Genomic DNA, 15,414 nt, shown 5'->3' with positions numbered 1-15,414 from the left:
CATTAGCAGTCTAAAAATACAGCTTTTGGCACAAAGTACGAATCCCGTGTAAATATAGCCGCACTTTTGGTGCATAGTTCTACTGGAGGTACGCTATATTCGCCTACTTAACAAGACGGAGGGAAGAGAGGGGAGGGGGGAGGAGAAATGCGACACGGCGGGAAGGGGCAGGCAGGATGACTCAGGGGAGGGGGCGGAGCGGGGCAGAGCGGCATGTGGGTGTGAAGAAGCCGGGCCTTTGAAGTGAAGCTAAGCTTCACTTCAAAGGTGTCGGAGGAATGCGGGCGGCTGTGCACGCGCTTTTAAGCTCAATGCACATGCGCATTGAGCTTAAAAGTCACGGGCACTGCAAGGAATCGCCACGATTCCTTGCAAGTTAGATAAAGAGTCGATGAGCCCCTATAGTCTCGCTTGCTCGATGCGCATGCGCATCGACAGGCGAGACCTAACCAGGGTGCCAGTGCAGAAAGCACAAAAAGCCTAGATAAATGTATATTAACCTGGGGTGGACCCAGTATAACAGCACTTAACAAGGATGGATAAAGCTGGAGGTCATGAGGCATTAGCAAGCAGGGCAGTGGGCCAAGAGGGTGGGTTCAGCATACAGTATCAGTTAGAATTCCTCCCATTCTGGCAACTGATGGGGAGGGGATATCGTCCTGCTCCCAAAGATATGTGCAACAGTAATCCAAGTGGTTCATGTCTTGAACATGCATACACCCAGATCTGCTGTTCGAGCCCTCATCGCTTTGCATGCTGGGAGTTTTATCTTATGCGTACAACGATAAAAGTAAAACTACAAACATGCAATTTACAATTGGTTAAAAAGTCAGAACTGGATGAACACGTCACGGATGACATCGGTCCACCGGGCAACTCTGCAATCGCCCGTTCTAGGATGGTTCTGGTTTTCCTATTTAATGTGAGACTGATAGTACTCCTGCATATGGGAACGGGCATAACCGTAAATTAATTCCAATGTGTGATAGGCATTCTTTCAACTCAATATAAAAGTTCGAGTAATGGCCCATCTCTTGTTTACATCACATTACTGAGAGATCGAAAAGGGTGCTGTAAAGGACGGCTGCTAGCCATTGGGCGTCCTGGGGCTCAGGATCCAGCTGAGCCCTTGGAAGACCTCAGTGTGACAGACAGAGCAACCAGGTTTTGGTGTTTGAGTGTATGGTGGAGAAGAGAGCCTACAGATCTACTGCTAAGGATGAACAGGGTCCTCTCCCTTGTCTGCACAGCCTGGATATCCCAAAAATATGTATGGATAAATTCAGATGGAAATGTTAAACATAAATATCATAAAACCTGGAGCCCTTGTTATAACCAAAATACTCCCCATCCCACCTTCCTACAGCTACCATATTATTGGTGACTGAAAGCCCGTTCTGACTTTTCAGCCAGCAGAATGTTGCATTCTGGGACATGTAGTTGGCTTTTTTTGATCATTAGCATGGGTTAGATACAAAGAACTGAAGGCTAAAAGCCCAAGTGGAGGAGGGTCGCTGGACTTCAGCCTCTGCACCCTGCGGCTCTCTGTACAAACCCCACTTGGGAGCAGCCAGGTGCCATCATGCAGAGGAGCACAGAGCTCATCAGTTACGTGCTCGCATCCCCGGAGAGGGGTGTACGTCAGTGGATATTACTTGAAGGCAGACATACATAAGCCACAGAACCGAGCACAAAACCACTGTGGTGGAAAAGGCGGGATAAAAATATGCCCGAAAGAGGCAGTCTCCGCACTTTTGTTCGAAACTTTCCTCCAAGTGTTGTGAATGTATGTTTTAATAGAATGGGGGCAGCAATGGGGGATCAAATGCCAGTAACATAATCTTCCGCCATGCAATGATGGAAGGGTCTGTCTCAGCACGTGTAACGCCGGGACATCTTTTCCCGGTCAACGCCCTGGCCCAACTCTTCGTCTCGTCAGAGACTCAGGGCAAGTACCAACGTTAGACCGCCATCACTGGCACCAGTGCTTTACCGCTCAAACCTAGCGAGTATCTCTGACATAAATAAAACCCGAGCCGGCCATTAACAAACCCTTCAATAATGACTTTGTGAGACATTCAGGGGCTGGGTCTACACCACATGGCCCTTACTACAGGAAACAGTACTGAAGATACTGTAAACTCTTCAGGATGAAGGTGCCCACTCTGTATTTACAAATAACTGGGGCACCCTGTCACTGCCCAAACCACTCAATGCTGTAGAGGAGGAAGCCCTCCAGATATCAGATAAGGTCACTGTGTCTCTCATCCTTGGGGAGCGCCATGCAGCCTAGTTGAAGGAATGACTGTGACTGATAACTCGACGCACACAGTACTCTCCTGTAGCTAAACGGAGCCGTGTGTGATTCTGGGAGGGGTGCCGCAGACCCCTGCTCTCTGCCATGTTCACCAGGTCATCCAAGCCCTTCTAAGACGGGTGGTAGACCCTGCTTTTAACTCGCTACAAACACAGAGCCTTCTATCTGGACATAATCTCTTTAAAAGGAAGTTGTCTCCGATAGAAACATTTTAACAAGGAAAACAATCAAAGACCAAACATCGCATCATCAATTCATCATAGCCCCATAAAGCCAGCGTCTATTCACCACGTACCACCAGCCGCACGAACACATTGTGCATGAAACCAACTCCACGTCACGTGCATGAGCCAAACATTGCCTCGTTAACACAATATGCATGCCCCCGTGCAGAGGGCGCGAGGCACCGGGGGTGCGATCTGTTGCACCCATCGAGGTCGTGAGAAATCGGGCGGGTGGGGGGGGGGGTGTTGAAAGCCTCACCTGGTGTACGTGGGCACTCCGGGCTCTACATCTTCTCCAGCCTCTAGGGGTCGGCGGGACCCCCTTTATTTGTAATCCTCACAGTGTCACAAGGGCTTTTGGGAAAAACAAAGCCGCGAGTGGTGCGCGCGCACGCCTTATGCTTTCAGTTATCGCGCCCGTGTCTAGGCACGATAATTGAAACCATATGGCAGGAAATGCGCGTAATAGACACCAATAGGCCTGGGGCGGAGCTATGCGCCCACCTCTGGCCTATTGTGTGCTATCTTCAAAACGAACACGCAGGGAAAGGCCAATACAATAGCAGGCCGCAAAAGTAAAAACACACGCACAAGCGGGTTCATTTCCAGGGTCCATTTCTGAAACCCCGTCAAAAGGACTCTCGCTGCGTGAACACTGCTGCGCAGTGTAACGCTAGGCGCAAGACCTAAAAACACATATGTTAGGCTTCCTATAGAGATTAGGTTGCCAAATATAGTTGAGCCTAGGGGAAGACATCTGGAATGATAATGATGGAGTCCTTCCTATAAAGAAATTCAAAAATCAATGATACTTTTCTCTTGATGACAATGTGGCAGTAAACATCCACCAGATCTAATGAGGTATTTAATCATTCTGCTATTATCACCGCTAGATAATATACATTCTTTATTTGGTTAAAATAAATATAACAACAAACGTATCACCACTAGAACGGGGGCCATAGTCAAAATGTGAAAAACTCCACATGGTTCAGGTCGTAAAGATCCAATATTTAGCTGTTGCCCCCAGTACTTTGAAGAAAACAATTCTGACACCCTTGCCCTCATACAGCCAAAAATAAGGTCACTAACAGCTTCCAAGATCTGGGGTTCATATTAGCAAAATGGGAAATATCCAGACATTGAAAGTCACAATGAGGGCCTAAGACGACCACCTGGAAAGCAGAGCTCCTAAAATGGGCAGGATGCGAAGGATGAATCCTGATGAGGGAGGCCAAGAGAGGGCTGAGAAACATGGAAGTTGCCAGGGTGTGGGAGACCATACTGCATGACCGAATACAACCGGATCTGGGGGGCCCGGCGGGGGAGGACAAGACCTAATGGAGTAAGACCCTGTAACATAGAACGACCAGCTACAAATGAGACAACTCTATAATCCGGTCTGACCTAATCCTTACAGACCTACATCCTAGCCCGACACCGCACGAACCCCCATACCAATCTTTCGCTAGCTGACACATATAGAGCTCCTTGTCATATATATCAGTCCTTTATCTAATGATGTGGACTCGCAAGAGGGGAGAAGGGAGGGGGGACACATTGAAGTTGCAATCTGTTCTTAAAGGGGTTCTCAAGACAGTGATGGTGACATCAGTAGCAGACACGCCTACAGAACCTAGGTTAGGAAATGCACTTGAACTGATAACCGGTCATGATATTGTAATAAAGGATCAATAAAAATAGGTTTTAAAAAAAGTAAAAGAGAAAACAATTGTATGCCACCCACGAAAAGAGACTTTTCGATTCCCTCTACTGATGCTGCTGGGCCATATTATACATTGTGCCCTGAGGTGGACACAACCGTTTTGTGCACCCCAGGGCACAATGGTATTACAGAAGGGGCCGCAGACGCTTGCGCTGCCCCTTCTGTAATACTGATAGGGCTGGCGCTGTATGTGCGCTGGCGCGATCATAAAAGGGAGTTCTGTCATTTGCATGGGGGCGTGGCCCATGCAAATAAGGAAATGACTGACTCTGCTCCATTGCCAAATTGCCAACGTGAGGGCAAAAGCAAACAGGCTTTTAGGAGGCACACAGGATGGACCTCCCAGATATCCACCCGCAGGCGGGTGCAGTCACTGCAGCTGCTCCATATTTCACTTCAATGTGCTGCCACCAGGGCAGCGCATGTTCGCGACTATCCTGAGTGCAGCGCATTCTGCATAATACACTGCACTTTCCCCGTTTGTGCCTGGCGCAATTTTTGAAAGATGCACCGTGGCACAAACAGGGAAAGTGAGCCGTATATAATACGGCCCCAGTTCTCATTAAGAGTAAATGCTATAGTGATATCTAATAAAACATGCAAGCAACGTAAAATGTGGGTCAAATGGGTGGTAGAAGACTGATATTTTCAATGTGCAACGGAGGACTGGAATGGGTGCGACACAGTTTTTGCCTTGCCTATCAGCTCATCATGTATGCTGGTGTACTGCTCTCTCGTCTTTGCCCTGCACTACTAAATGTACAAACAACTGGTATTGTCATTTCTTGTTGGTCTCTCACAAAATCAATAACATGGTTATAAAAAAAACAACAACAAAAAACTTGCAAGCAATTCAAAGTTGCAAAGGCATTATGACTGTCCACTGAAGGAGTTAAAGGTAATGCAATGACGAGTTATAGATTATTCTGCATGGTCGGATGACCTTGTGGCACAGCATTTTGGCAAATATGAACACTTATCGTTCAGTGGAGATTTTAATATATGCGCTGAAATATCTACTGGCCATTTAGTCTTCAGATTAACTGAGAATATTTTACTATATAAACAGGGAACAGGAGGGTTCAACCAAGCAGTGGAACATACTTTGGAACTTATATTTCATTCCTGTGACTGTGGCAAAGTGAGATCTCCCAGAATAATCTCAGACTGATCACTGCTTGATTCCTTTTGATATTTTAAAAACTTCAAATGTCTAAGTAACCAAATAATCAAAAGCCCCTTCAAGACTGGAACAATATAGCCCCTTATAAGATTACATCTGCACTGTGCATTGGATGAAATTGGTAATTTGTGTGATCGTCCATTCAAAGGTAAATTCATATGTGGGTGAGCTCACAGCTGAAAAAGCTTACTGAAATGGCGACAAAAGGATGGTACTTTTGTAGCTGCACTAATTTGATTTGAATATAACTGGTCTTCTGGTTAATCTAGTTGTATAATTATACTTATTCATTTAGCAGAGATACACTTTGTGTCCTTTTGATCATAATACAGTCACAGGACAAATAAAGAACAACAAAATCAAGCAAACACTTTCATCCTGTGGACAATAAAAGTCTAAAATCATACTCATACCTGCTCTTTCAATTGCTGCTTTAATGGCAACAGAACCGAGTTGCGTCGCTTGAAAAGATGAAAGGCTTCCTTGAAAAGATCCTATTGGTGTCCGTACAGCGCTTACTATGACTACTTCCTATTAGAGAAGAAACAAACGTGTGTTTATTGAAGACCACTGATTGCAGCTGCTTTCTTTTGAAGACCTTCATCTCAATACATTTCCAAGTGAAAGTAAACAAAAAATACAACAGACCATTTCTGAAAACAATTTTAAATACAAAAAGAACAATTGATGGACAGAATGCAGAACAATGTCATACATTCACCCCAGTACAGAGATCTAGGCCTAAATCCATTGTTTTTTTTTGCTCCACATGCCATTCCAGTTTAAACCCAGCCATGTGCAAATCAGTCTTGACCCTGCACCCAATAGGAAAAGTCCAGCCCGAACTGCCAGGCCAGGTCCTCCCAGGACTGGAAACAAGCATCCTTGGACCAGTTTCGGGGTTTCACCCCTCTTCAGCCAGGACAGCTTGAATCCAGTGGCATGGAGAGCACAGGACCCACGTCGGGGTATACACATCCCACTCGGGGTGACAAATGCAAAAAGAACAATAATTGATGGACAGAATGCAGAAGAATGTCATACAGTCACCCCACTACAAAGATCTGGGCCTAAATCTGTCGTATTTTTGCTCCCCACGCCATTCCAGTTTGAACCCAGCCATATGCAAATCATTCTTGACCCTGCAACCAATGGGAACAGTCCAGCCTGAACTGCTAGGCCAGGTCCTCCCTGGACTGGAAACAAGCCTCCTAGGACTGGTTTTGGGGTTTCACCCCTCATCAGCCAGGCTAGCTTGACTCCCGTGGCATGGGGAGCACGGGACCGAGTTCGGGCTGGACTGTTCCCATGAGGCACAGGGTCAAGACTGATTTGCATATGGCTGGGTCCAATCTGGGGTGCGAAGTGAGCTAAAGAACGAGGATCGATTCAACCCAGATGTGCGACTGTGGGTGAGTGTCTGGAAAGTTTCAGCACTCCGTCCATCATCTCTTTGTGTTTACAATTTTAAATACAGCAAAGGATATTCAGTGACAAGATTTACAGCAATATTGAACAGTACACAGGAAATCACTTCAGCAAGCCCCACACTGTACTTGCTTCCACAGCTGTTCTCAGAGCCATGAACCTAAGCTATTGAAACCTATAAAAGCTTATTATTGTTGGCATTCAAAAAAAACTGAGCAGTTGGGTGAAATTTACAATGGTGCAAAAGCTCTCAATGGCACCACTAGCAGGCCAAGATGCACAAATTGCAGACTCTCATTAAAGGGTCAGCTAACGCACCAAACGATCACAAATGGTTCTCACTGTACTTCAAGACCCACTGCCAGGTTTTTTAGAATACCAAAACGTGGAGACTCCCACCACAGATGGTATTTTTTTTTTTAAATCTTTATTTGTCATTTTTTGGTTTACATCTCCAGCACAATAAATCAAGTAAGGTACAAGCATACAGCATAATCGCCCTATATTTTGAAAAAGCTAGCATATCAACTCCCGCAACCGGCAGGCTGTAACCACAGATGGTGGTTGGTCTCATATACTGCTTCCGGTAGAGATGTGTGCTTTATTGATTGCAACATCTAGTAGTTGTGAATGGAGAAAATAGAGTTTTCCTTCGGCAAGAGCCAACAGCGGTTTCAAGAGTGCATTTTAACACCACATATCTTCTTGAGGGCATCTATAATCTCATTATCGCTATCCACCTGAATGGAATATTTCATTGACAGAATGCTCCCAATTGAGTACAGTATTAACCAGCAGAAGATATGGTAGACAAGACGGAGGCTGCTTCATTAATGCTAGAAAGCGAAATGACTGGGTGGACAGCCTATGCACCCAACATAGAACATAGGGTAAAGGAGCTCACATGGTAGAGCACTGCAAAGTTAACTACATCTAAGCGACGGGCAAAATAAACATGTACACACCTATTTAAATTTTCTCTGTGTTACATAGAGGTATTTTTAAGTAATATCCTTTTCATTGTTAAGGTTATATGCAATATCTTTAAGACAGATTATTACTAATCTTGCCTAGCCTTTAAATGTCCACTTCGATCTGCCAACGTCATTCCTAGTTCACTGTTTTTACCACTGGCCTACAGATTATTGTGGTCTGGTAAGTGGTGGACCTGGTGAGTGGTGAAAGAGTGCATCGCTCCACTTGTACGAACAGCACAAGGGTATTGTTTTGCTATGTCCAATTGTCGACTACGTCAGGGTCACAGGGCAAATAATTGAGACAACTGTGGCCTGCTAGATCTGCACTTAAGATATATGCCTTGTGACACACGCATACAGGTCACTCTCTAAGACTCTAAACAGCAGAAAGGATGCCAGGGGGCAACAGCTGACACTGTGATTGAGGCCACAGGTAATGCCACCGTCAAACTGTTAGGTCTATCTGCGGCTTTTGGCACAGTTAACCATGACCATCTGATCTCTCAGTTATAGAGCCTGGGGATTCAGGGTGCTGCCATACAGTTTTGGGGATAATTTCTAACTCACCGGATTCAATCAGTCTCCTATAGGGAGCTTTAAATCTGAACTCTTCATGTGGACGTATGGGGTACTTCAGGGCTCATCTCTGAGCCCAACGCTGCTCAATTTGTACGTTCCCTCCCCACCCAGCAGCATTAATCAAATCCTTTGGGATGTCTTTAGTCTACTACACTGACGACACCCAAATAGTGCGCTCTCTAGTAGATAAGAGCACAGAGGCGGATAAGACCTTCTATACCTGTATGAATGCTGTGGGTCGGTGGATGTATCAAAATTGCTTAAAACTTAATTAATCAAAGACTGATTTTATTTTGTTTGGCAATAACCCAACATTCTGGACACAGAACTTTGTGGCCTGAGGAACTCAGCACTTCACCTTCGCCAACCCAGAAGGTAAAAAACCTGGGTGTCTTGATAGAAAACAGATTATCTTACAAGGCACAAGTGAATAGAGTTACGTCGGCCTCCCTCTTCGCACTGCGTTCAGTCAAGAAGAATCGCTCAGTTCTCCCTGTCGATCTATTAAAGACTGTTATTATTGCTCTAGTTCCATCTAGAATGGACTATTGTAACAGTCTGTACCAGAATCTACCAAGGAAATCATTGAATAAACTTCAAGGCCTACAAAACGCTGCAACTCGTATGCGGACGAAGGTCCATAGATACAGGTAAGCCTCCCAAGCCATGCAAAACAACAGATTATCTTTAAAGGCCTCTGCACAGCCTATAAAGCTCTCAATGGCCTTGGCACTGCTTTTCTCAAAGATGGATTTAGATGGTACCACCCAGGAAGAAATCTTCGCTCATGCTCAGCAAGATATCTGGTAGTGCCCACCTACATACTGGCCACTTGGGGAGGTAGATGCCTCGTGTGTTGCATGGCCTGGAACAGGAATCAGTTACCGTCGGAGGTAGGTTATTTAAGTTTAGGAGGGACTTAAAGACTTGGCTTTTCAGGCATGATTAGTATCCCTGTTTTGTCTCCTGTTTATTATTTCATCTGTGTGTTTTTTCAGTAGCGCCAAGACGCCCTCGGGCATTTGTTAGTGCTTAAAAAATAATCAAATCAAGCAAATCAATCACACACTACCCAGTGTGGTGGTAGAAGATTTTGTTTGGAAATGACAGACAAAACGGACTGTCATTACATGACTAGCACATCATACTCTTCCTGACTTACATCCTGATACCTTGCAAAATTAGAGAGAACTACTGGCAGCGAAGGGAGAAATAAGAACTGGGGCACGCCTGCCCTGGCTTGTTTATCACCACTCACTATTAGACAACCTTAATTAACAATTTTTGATTCCCTACCTTTAGACTCAGTCTTAGTGCCACATGGTCCTCAACTACACCAGAAAATTGTGACAAGTCAACAATAATAAGAAGTCTACCGGCACCTTCAAATGCACTTTGCCTTTTTTTAAACTACAATTCTAATTTAATGTTCCTTTTCATTTTTGTAGTACAAAGTTCACTGCTTCCTTCAAATACATACAGTCCTGGTGATGATCCATTAACGGTTGAAACATTGTCGACATATACGGCAAATTGAGCTTTTGTTCTGGATTTAATCACTCAGTGACCTATAAACTTTGTATTTAGAGTGCTAGTTATCATCAACTAATATGGCTCCATTGTAATGTTTTTATGCAGACTTTGTTTTCTCCTCTATTTATCACTGTGTGAGCATTTAGGAGTAAATTAAATGAATCAGTAAATATTGCACAGTTGCTAAGTGTGTTGTCTTGATCTCGTCTTCCAGCTTTCATGGAAATAATATTACTCTGTTTCACACAAACTACTAAATTGTTTTGGACAGACCGTGTAAAAACACAAGAAAAAAGTCCAATCCTCGTGGGAGGTTACAAATGCAGACAAGGCGGTACTAAGGAGGGACTACTAAGCCTAGTCATGAATCAAAAGTAACCATTTAGAAAGAACAGTAACAGGAGTCAATTGAAAAGATGGCCAGAAAATGGGCGGAGCTTCAAGTGCATAGCTGAATACAGCACATGGGCCTAAAAATAACTTGACCAAGCTCCCTCTAAAGAAAGAACATGTTTCTTAAAAGATACAAATGGTGTTTTTTCCTAAGTTTTACATTCTTAACTATATAAGAAAGTATTGTGCTCTTCTTTTTACTGCAGACAACCAGTCTAGTCCAGTACTTCACTTACTATTTTCAATAAAAAAAAAAATTGTTTGAAAAAACACCTTTTCACGCTAACTATGCCAAAATAAAATGTGATTAGAAACAATACACACTAGGTAATGTTCAATGTGATCCTCTGTGGCCATCTTGGGGTTCTGGTGACATTTACAAACCACTTTGCTTTCAGCCTAGTGGCTTTTGATGTCATCAGAGCTCCTTGATGGTAATTTTGGATGACACTACAGAGTTACTCCTTATGTATTCTCTCTGTACATATATGATCCTGTTGCCCTCATGAAGATCTGATGACATTTGCAAAACTTCTTGGCCTTCAGCCTAGTGGTGTATGATGTCACCAAAACCCTTTGAAGATAATCTTTGATGGTATTACATTACCAGCCATCTGTCCTTCTGTGCAAATAGATTTGTAAGACTCTTCAGACTTAGGAACCGTATACAAATGAGATTCCTGACTTTTCTGAAAATGCAGCACTTTTTAGGGCTCGGCTATAACGCGCTGAAAGCGCGTTCTCGCCGAGAACTATTGTCGGCGTCTCAGCAGTCTGAGACGCCGAAGGGAGACAAGACCTGGCCGCGCGCAGCGTTTTTCCATAGGATAACGTTGTGCGCGCGGCCAGGTCTTGTCTCCACGGCATGCATGGCAGGCCAGATCGCGTCGCGCGCCTCTGTGGAATGCAGAAGGGAGTCTGCATACCAGCGCGCGGCGCTGATCAACAGGCAGGGTCAGGTTTTTCACTAGCTGTATCTAGCCAGGTCTCCTTCCCCTGTGCTGCCTGCAAAGTGCACTTGTACAGAATTTCTATTTGATACATTTGTGGTGTTGCCCTTCAGTTGTGTGCCAAGCTGATGTACTGTGGTATTGACGGAAAATGTCGTCATTGTGTTGCCAAATGCCAAGGAAGACTGTGTCATGATGTACTGTAAATAGAAAGTAACTTGATTTTTCCTCGTTATTTTGCATGCAAGGCTGTCATGATTACATTGCCTAATGTCCGCTCAAGAATACACATTTGCACATTGCAGTGTTTGCATCTTACTGGTCTGCAGTTGATCATTGTGTTTGACCAAGGTCTGTACAATTCAAAGTCTATTCCTTCATTATTGTGTTTTACAGAGTATACATTCATTTTGACTCATACAAAGGCGTTTCAAAAATTAGTTCACTGCATATTTATAGTTTGATTTTTGAAGAGCTTTTGTTATGAGAGGTTGTAGAAGTGTTCAGGATTTTGGTTATTTTACTTATGATCGCTGCATATATTTTTAACAGTTGGATGTTTGTAAAAATGCATATTCTGCCCTTTTAGATTAATCTGTTCCTACAATGTAAGTTGTGCACACTTTGGCCTTTGTTACATCTAGCCAGGAGTAATCCCTCTTATTTATGTGAGAGTTCTGTTAATTCGGGGGGGAGCGGACATAATAGGGAATACACATTTTTGAGCAACGTGTGGGAATCCTTGATGCCCCATTCCTGCATGTTTTACACGCTGTGAGCATATGTGCGCGTGCACCACGTCCGACTCACACACAATTAGCATGCAGATGCTATAATGTCTGGAGTTAGATCTTTAGCTGGTAAGGAGCTAGAGAATACTTTTTTTTGCGTATCTATACTATATGTGCTGCATTTAGTTCATATGCATTAAAGTGCTTTTTTTTTTTACAGTAAAGAACGGATGACAATCCAGTCAAAGAGGCACTGCTTTGTTTTTCAGTTGCCTAAGTGTGTACGCCTCATCACTTCCTTCATTACACACACGGACACGCACCCATGCACACACGGACACCACCACTGCCATGCACACACGGACACCACCACTGCCGTGCACACACGGACACCACCACTGCCGTGCACACACGGACACCACCACTGCCGTGCACACACGGACACCACCACTGCCATGCACACACGGACACCACCACTGCCATGCACACACGGACACCACCACTGCCATGCACACACGGACACCACCACTGCCATGCACACACGGACACCACCACTGCCATGCACACACGGACACCACCACTGCCATGCACACACGGACACCACCACTGCCGTGCACACACGGACACCACCACTGCCGTGCACACACGGACACCACCACTGCCGTGCACACACGGACACCACCACTGCCATGCACACACGGACACCACCACTGCCATGCACACACGGACACCACCACCACTGCCATGCACACACGGACACCACCACTGCCGTGCACACACGACCACCACTGCCGTGCACACACGGACACCACCACTGCCATGCACACACGGACACCACCCGTGCTTAATTTGAAAGAAAAAAAAAAAGTGCCAGGGCTTTCATTTGTAAAAAATTATGTGAAAGGGCACTCGTCAGGAGGCTACTGTAGTTTGCCATACACATTAGGCGACTTTGAGCTATTGGCATTGTAAATGACAATGACTTTTATTTATGTTTTGGTTTTTAAAACATAAATAAAAGACCTTGTCATTTACAATGTCAAGACCTTAAACTCGCGTTCATTTACAATGCTAATAGCTCTAACTTTTGCAATGCCGAGACCGTTGCATTGTAAATGCTTGTTTGTTTATTTCATTGTATTACAAAGATGAGCACTCTCAATAAACCATGAAAGGTTTTGCAATAAGAACAATTTATTTTTGCCGCAGGCATTCTGGCCAAAAAAACAAGGTCAGACTTCTGAGAAGCTGCTTATCTAGATGCCATCATGTACGCAGTTGTTGAATCACAATAGACTTCAAATCAAATGTCTTTATTTAGATATAACACAGATATCTTTAACAGAAGAATACAAAATTCACATTATAATACAAGTATTAAAAAAAAGTACAAAGACGCGATTGATTATTTGACGGTCGTTTAAAAGCTGGAAATTGTCCACAACTTGATCCTTCTTATTGATATAACATTATAAGATGAACGCAACCAGTAGTATCTTATGTATAAAAACAGCCCAATGCTCTACAATACATTTTATAATCATTTCATTTTTACTTCCTTAGAGGTTAATAGATGTTGTACGGTATATTAGTAGTTAAAAAGCTCTCGGCAAGGCTCAGTGTGGACTCAATTTGTTAAAATTACGGTATGCTTGCTGTATAAAAATAGCTAGCCTTATATTTAAAACTGTGTTTTCTGGGTTCAAGGCCATAATGATGGCTTGCCTGCAGGTCCGGGCACCCAACCTGTTCCATTCAGCTTTTAGTTTGCACCTACGTTGAGAATTATAAAAAGGGCAAAGGCAGACCACATGCAGCAAAGTTTCACCCGTTTTGCCACACCCTCTGCAGGTTGTGTCTTCCACCGTACGTTGCCAGGAGGGCCGGTCTTGCAAGAAACGCCAGTCACCCATTCTGATAGCTGTAAGACTACGTTTAAGATACAGAGAGTATGTACAAGACAGATACGTTGCGGGGGCTAGCCGTCTGTATGAGTTTATAAGTGCCCAGGAGTGGCTACGTTTTGCAAAAAGTGCTTTATCCATGTTTAGCGATCTCATTCTCACACATTTTTTAATAGCCATTTTAAAAGCTGACTGACTGGGGTTCAGGACCCATAGATCACTCACTGACATTTGATCAATGGCGTCCTTAAGAAGGCGACCAAACGTTCCACATGGGTTGTTCTGAGTGATTTCTAGCCAGACTAAGGCTTCTAGTGTACATGGGTCCGCCGGTCTTAATTTATGGCAAAGCTTTAGGTAAGTGCCCACGTTTAAAGCCTCATAATTCAGAAGCCCCATCTCTAGTCTTATCTGCGCTGGGGATGCAGACTTTGGCAGACGGAGAACTCTTTTATAAATTCTGGTTGTGTGCTGGTTTAAGACAGTGTTCATTTCCCCCTGAGTATCTCAATGCCGTAAGAAAGAGTGGGGCCAATTTTAGCTCTCATGACTTCCAAGAGAGGTGCCAGTGTTGGGCCTGATAGGTTTTTGGAAAGCTTACTTAGTGACACTGCCAGGGAGGTGGCTTTAACTGCGATCTCGTTGTGCTGTTTTAAATGGTTACCTCTGGAGTCTAAGTGGACACCTAAGTATTTATAGCGAGGCTTGTTTTGTCAAATAGCCACCCACTACCGGCGTGTCGTTTTTTACCAAAAGGGACAACTTGTGTTTTCTTAAGGTTGACCTCTAATTGGTTAGTAATTGTGTAGCAAACAGTTTATCGAGTAGCCTTTGCAGCCCGACCCTGGTAAGGCTAAAGAGAACCAGGTCATCGGCGTACAATAAGTTGTTTATGGCCATGCCTCCCACCTTTGTGGGGTGACTGTTTGTGTCATCCAGGATACTTGACAGATCTGATATAAACAGATTGAAAAGAAGAGGGGCCAGCACACATCCCTGCTTCACGCCTCTGTTTGTCATAATTTTCCGCGAGAGGTGTGTGCCGGACCCCAATTTCACCCGAACCCAAGTGCGGGAGTGAAGTTGAATGATTGCTTCCAAAAGTTTGTCTGGGATCCCCCATTTTCTTAATTTTTCCCATAGATCTGCCCTAGGGACCCTGTCGAATGCTGCTTTGAAGTCGACAAAGCAACAAAACACTTGCCTAGATGTTAGAAGTGCCTTGTCGACTATGGTTGATACAGCTAATAAATTAGTCATGGTCCCAGAGTTGGCCACAAACCCTGTCTGATTCAACGGGATCAAGTTACATTCTGTAGCCCATAACCTCAGGTCCTCCAAGAGGAGGCCTGCGTAATGTCCAATAGGGCGATAAGTCTATAATTATTCGGCAAAGAGCGGGATCCTGATTTGTAAATTGGGTGGATTATGGCGCCCCGCCACAAGGCAGGGATTGTTGCAGTGTTCAA

General features: G+C 44.4%; 1 protein-coding gene across 3 annotated transcripts in view; it reads right to left on the bottom strand.

The window, feature by feature from the left end:
* Positions 1–15,414, bottom strand: part of ACAT1 (acetyl-CoA acetyltransferase 1) — a 141,882-nt gene that overhangs the window by 93,309 nt on the left and 33,159 nt on the right. For all 3 annotated transcript variants that reach the window (XM_078657045.1, XM_078657047.1, XM_078657046.1), the window contains one exon: positions 5,864–5,981. In XM_078657045.1, coding sequence (XP_078513171.1) covers positions 5,864–5,981 — 118 coding nt within the window. The remainder of the gene's footprint in view (positions 1–5,863; positions 5,982–15,414) is intronic.

The sequence above is a fragment of the Lissotriton helveticus genome, chromosome 8 (assembly GCF_964261635.1).
Source record: "Lissotriton helveticus chromosome 8, aLisHel1.1, whole genome shotgun sequence".
NCBI classification, from domain to species: domain Eukaryota; kingdom Metazoa; phylum Chordata; class Amphibia; order Caudata; family Salamandridae; genus Lissotriton; species Lissotriton helveticus.
This window is presented reverse-complemented; position numbering and strand designations above follow the sequence as displayed.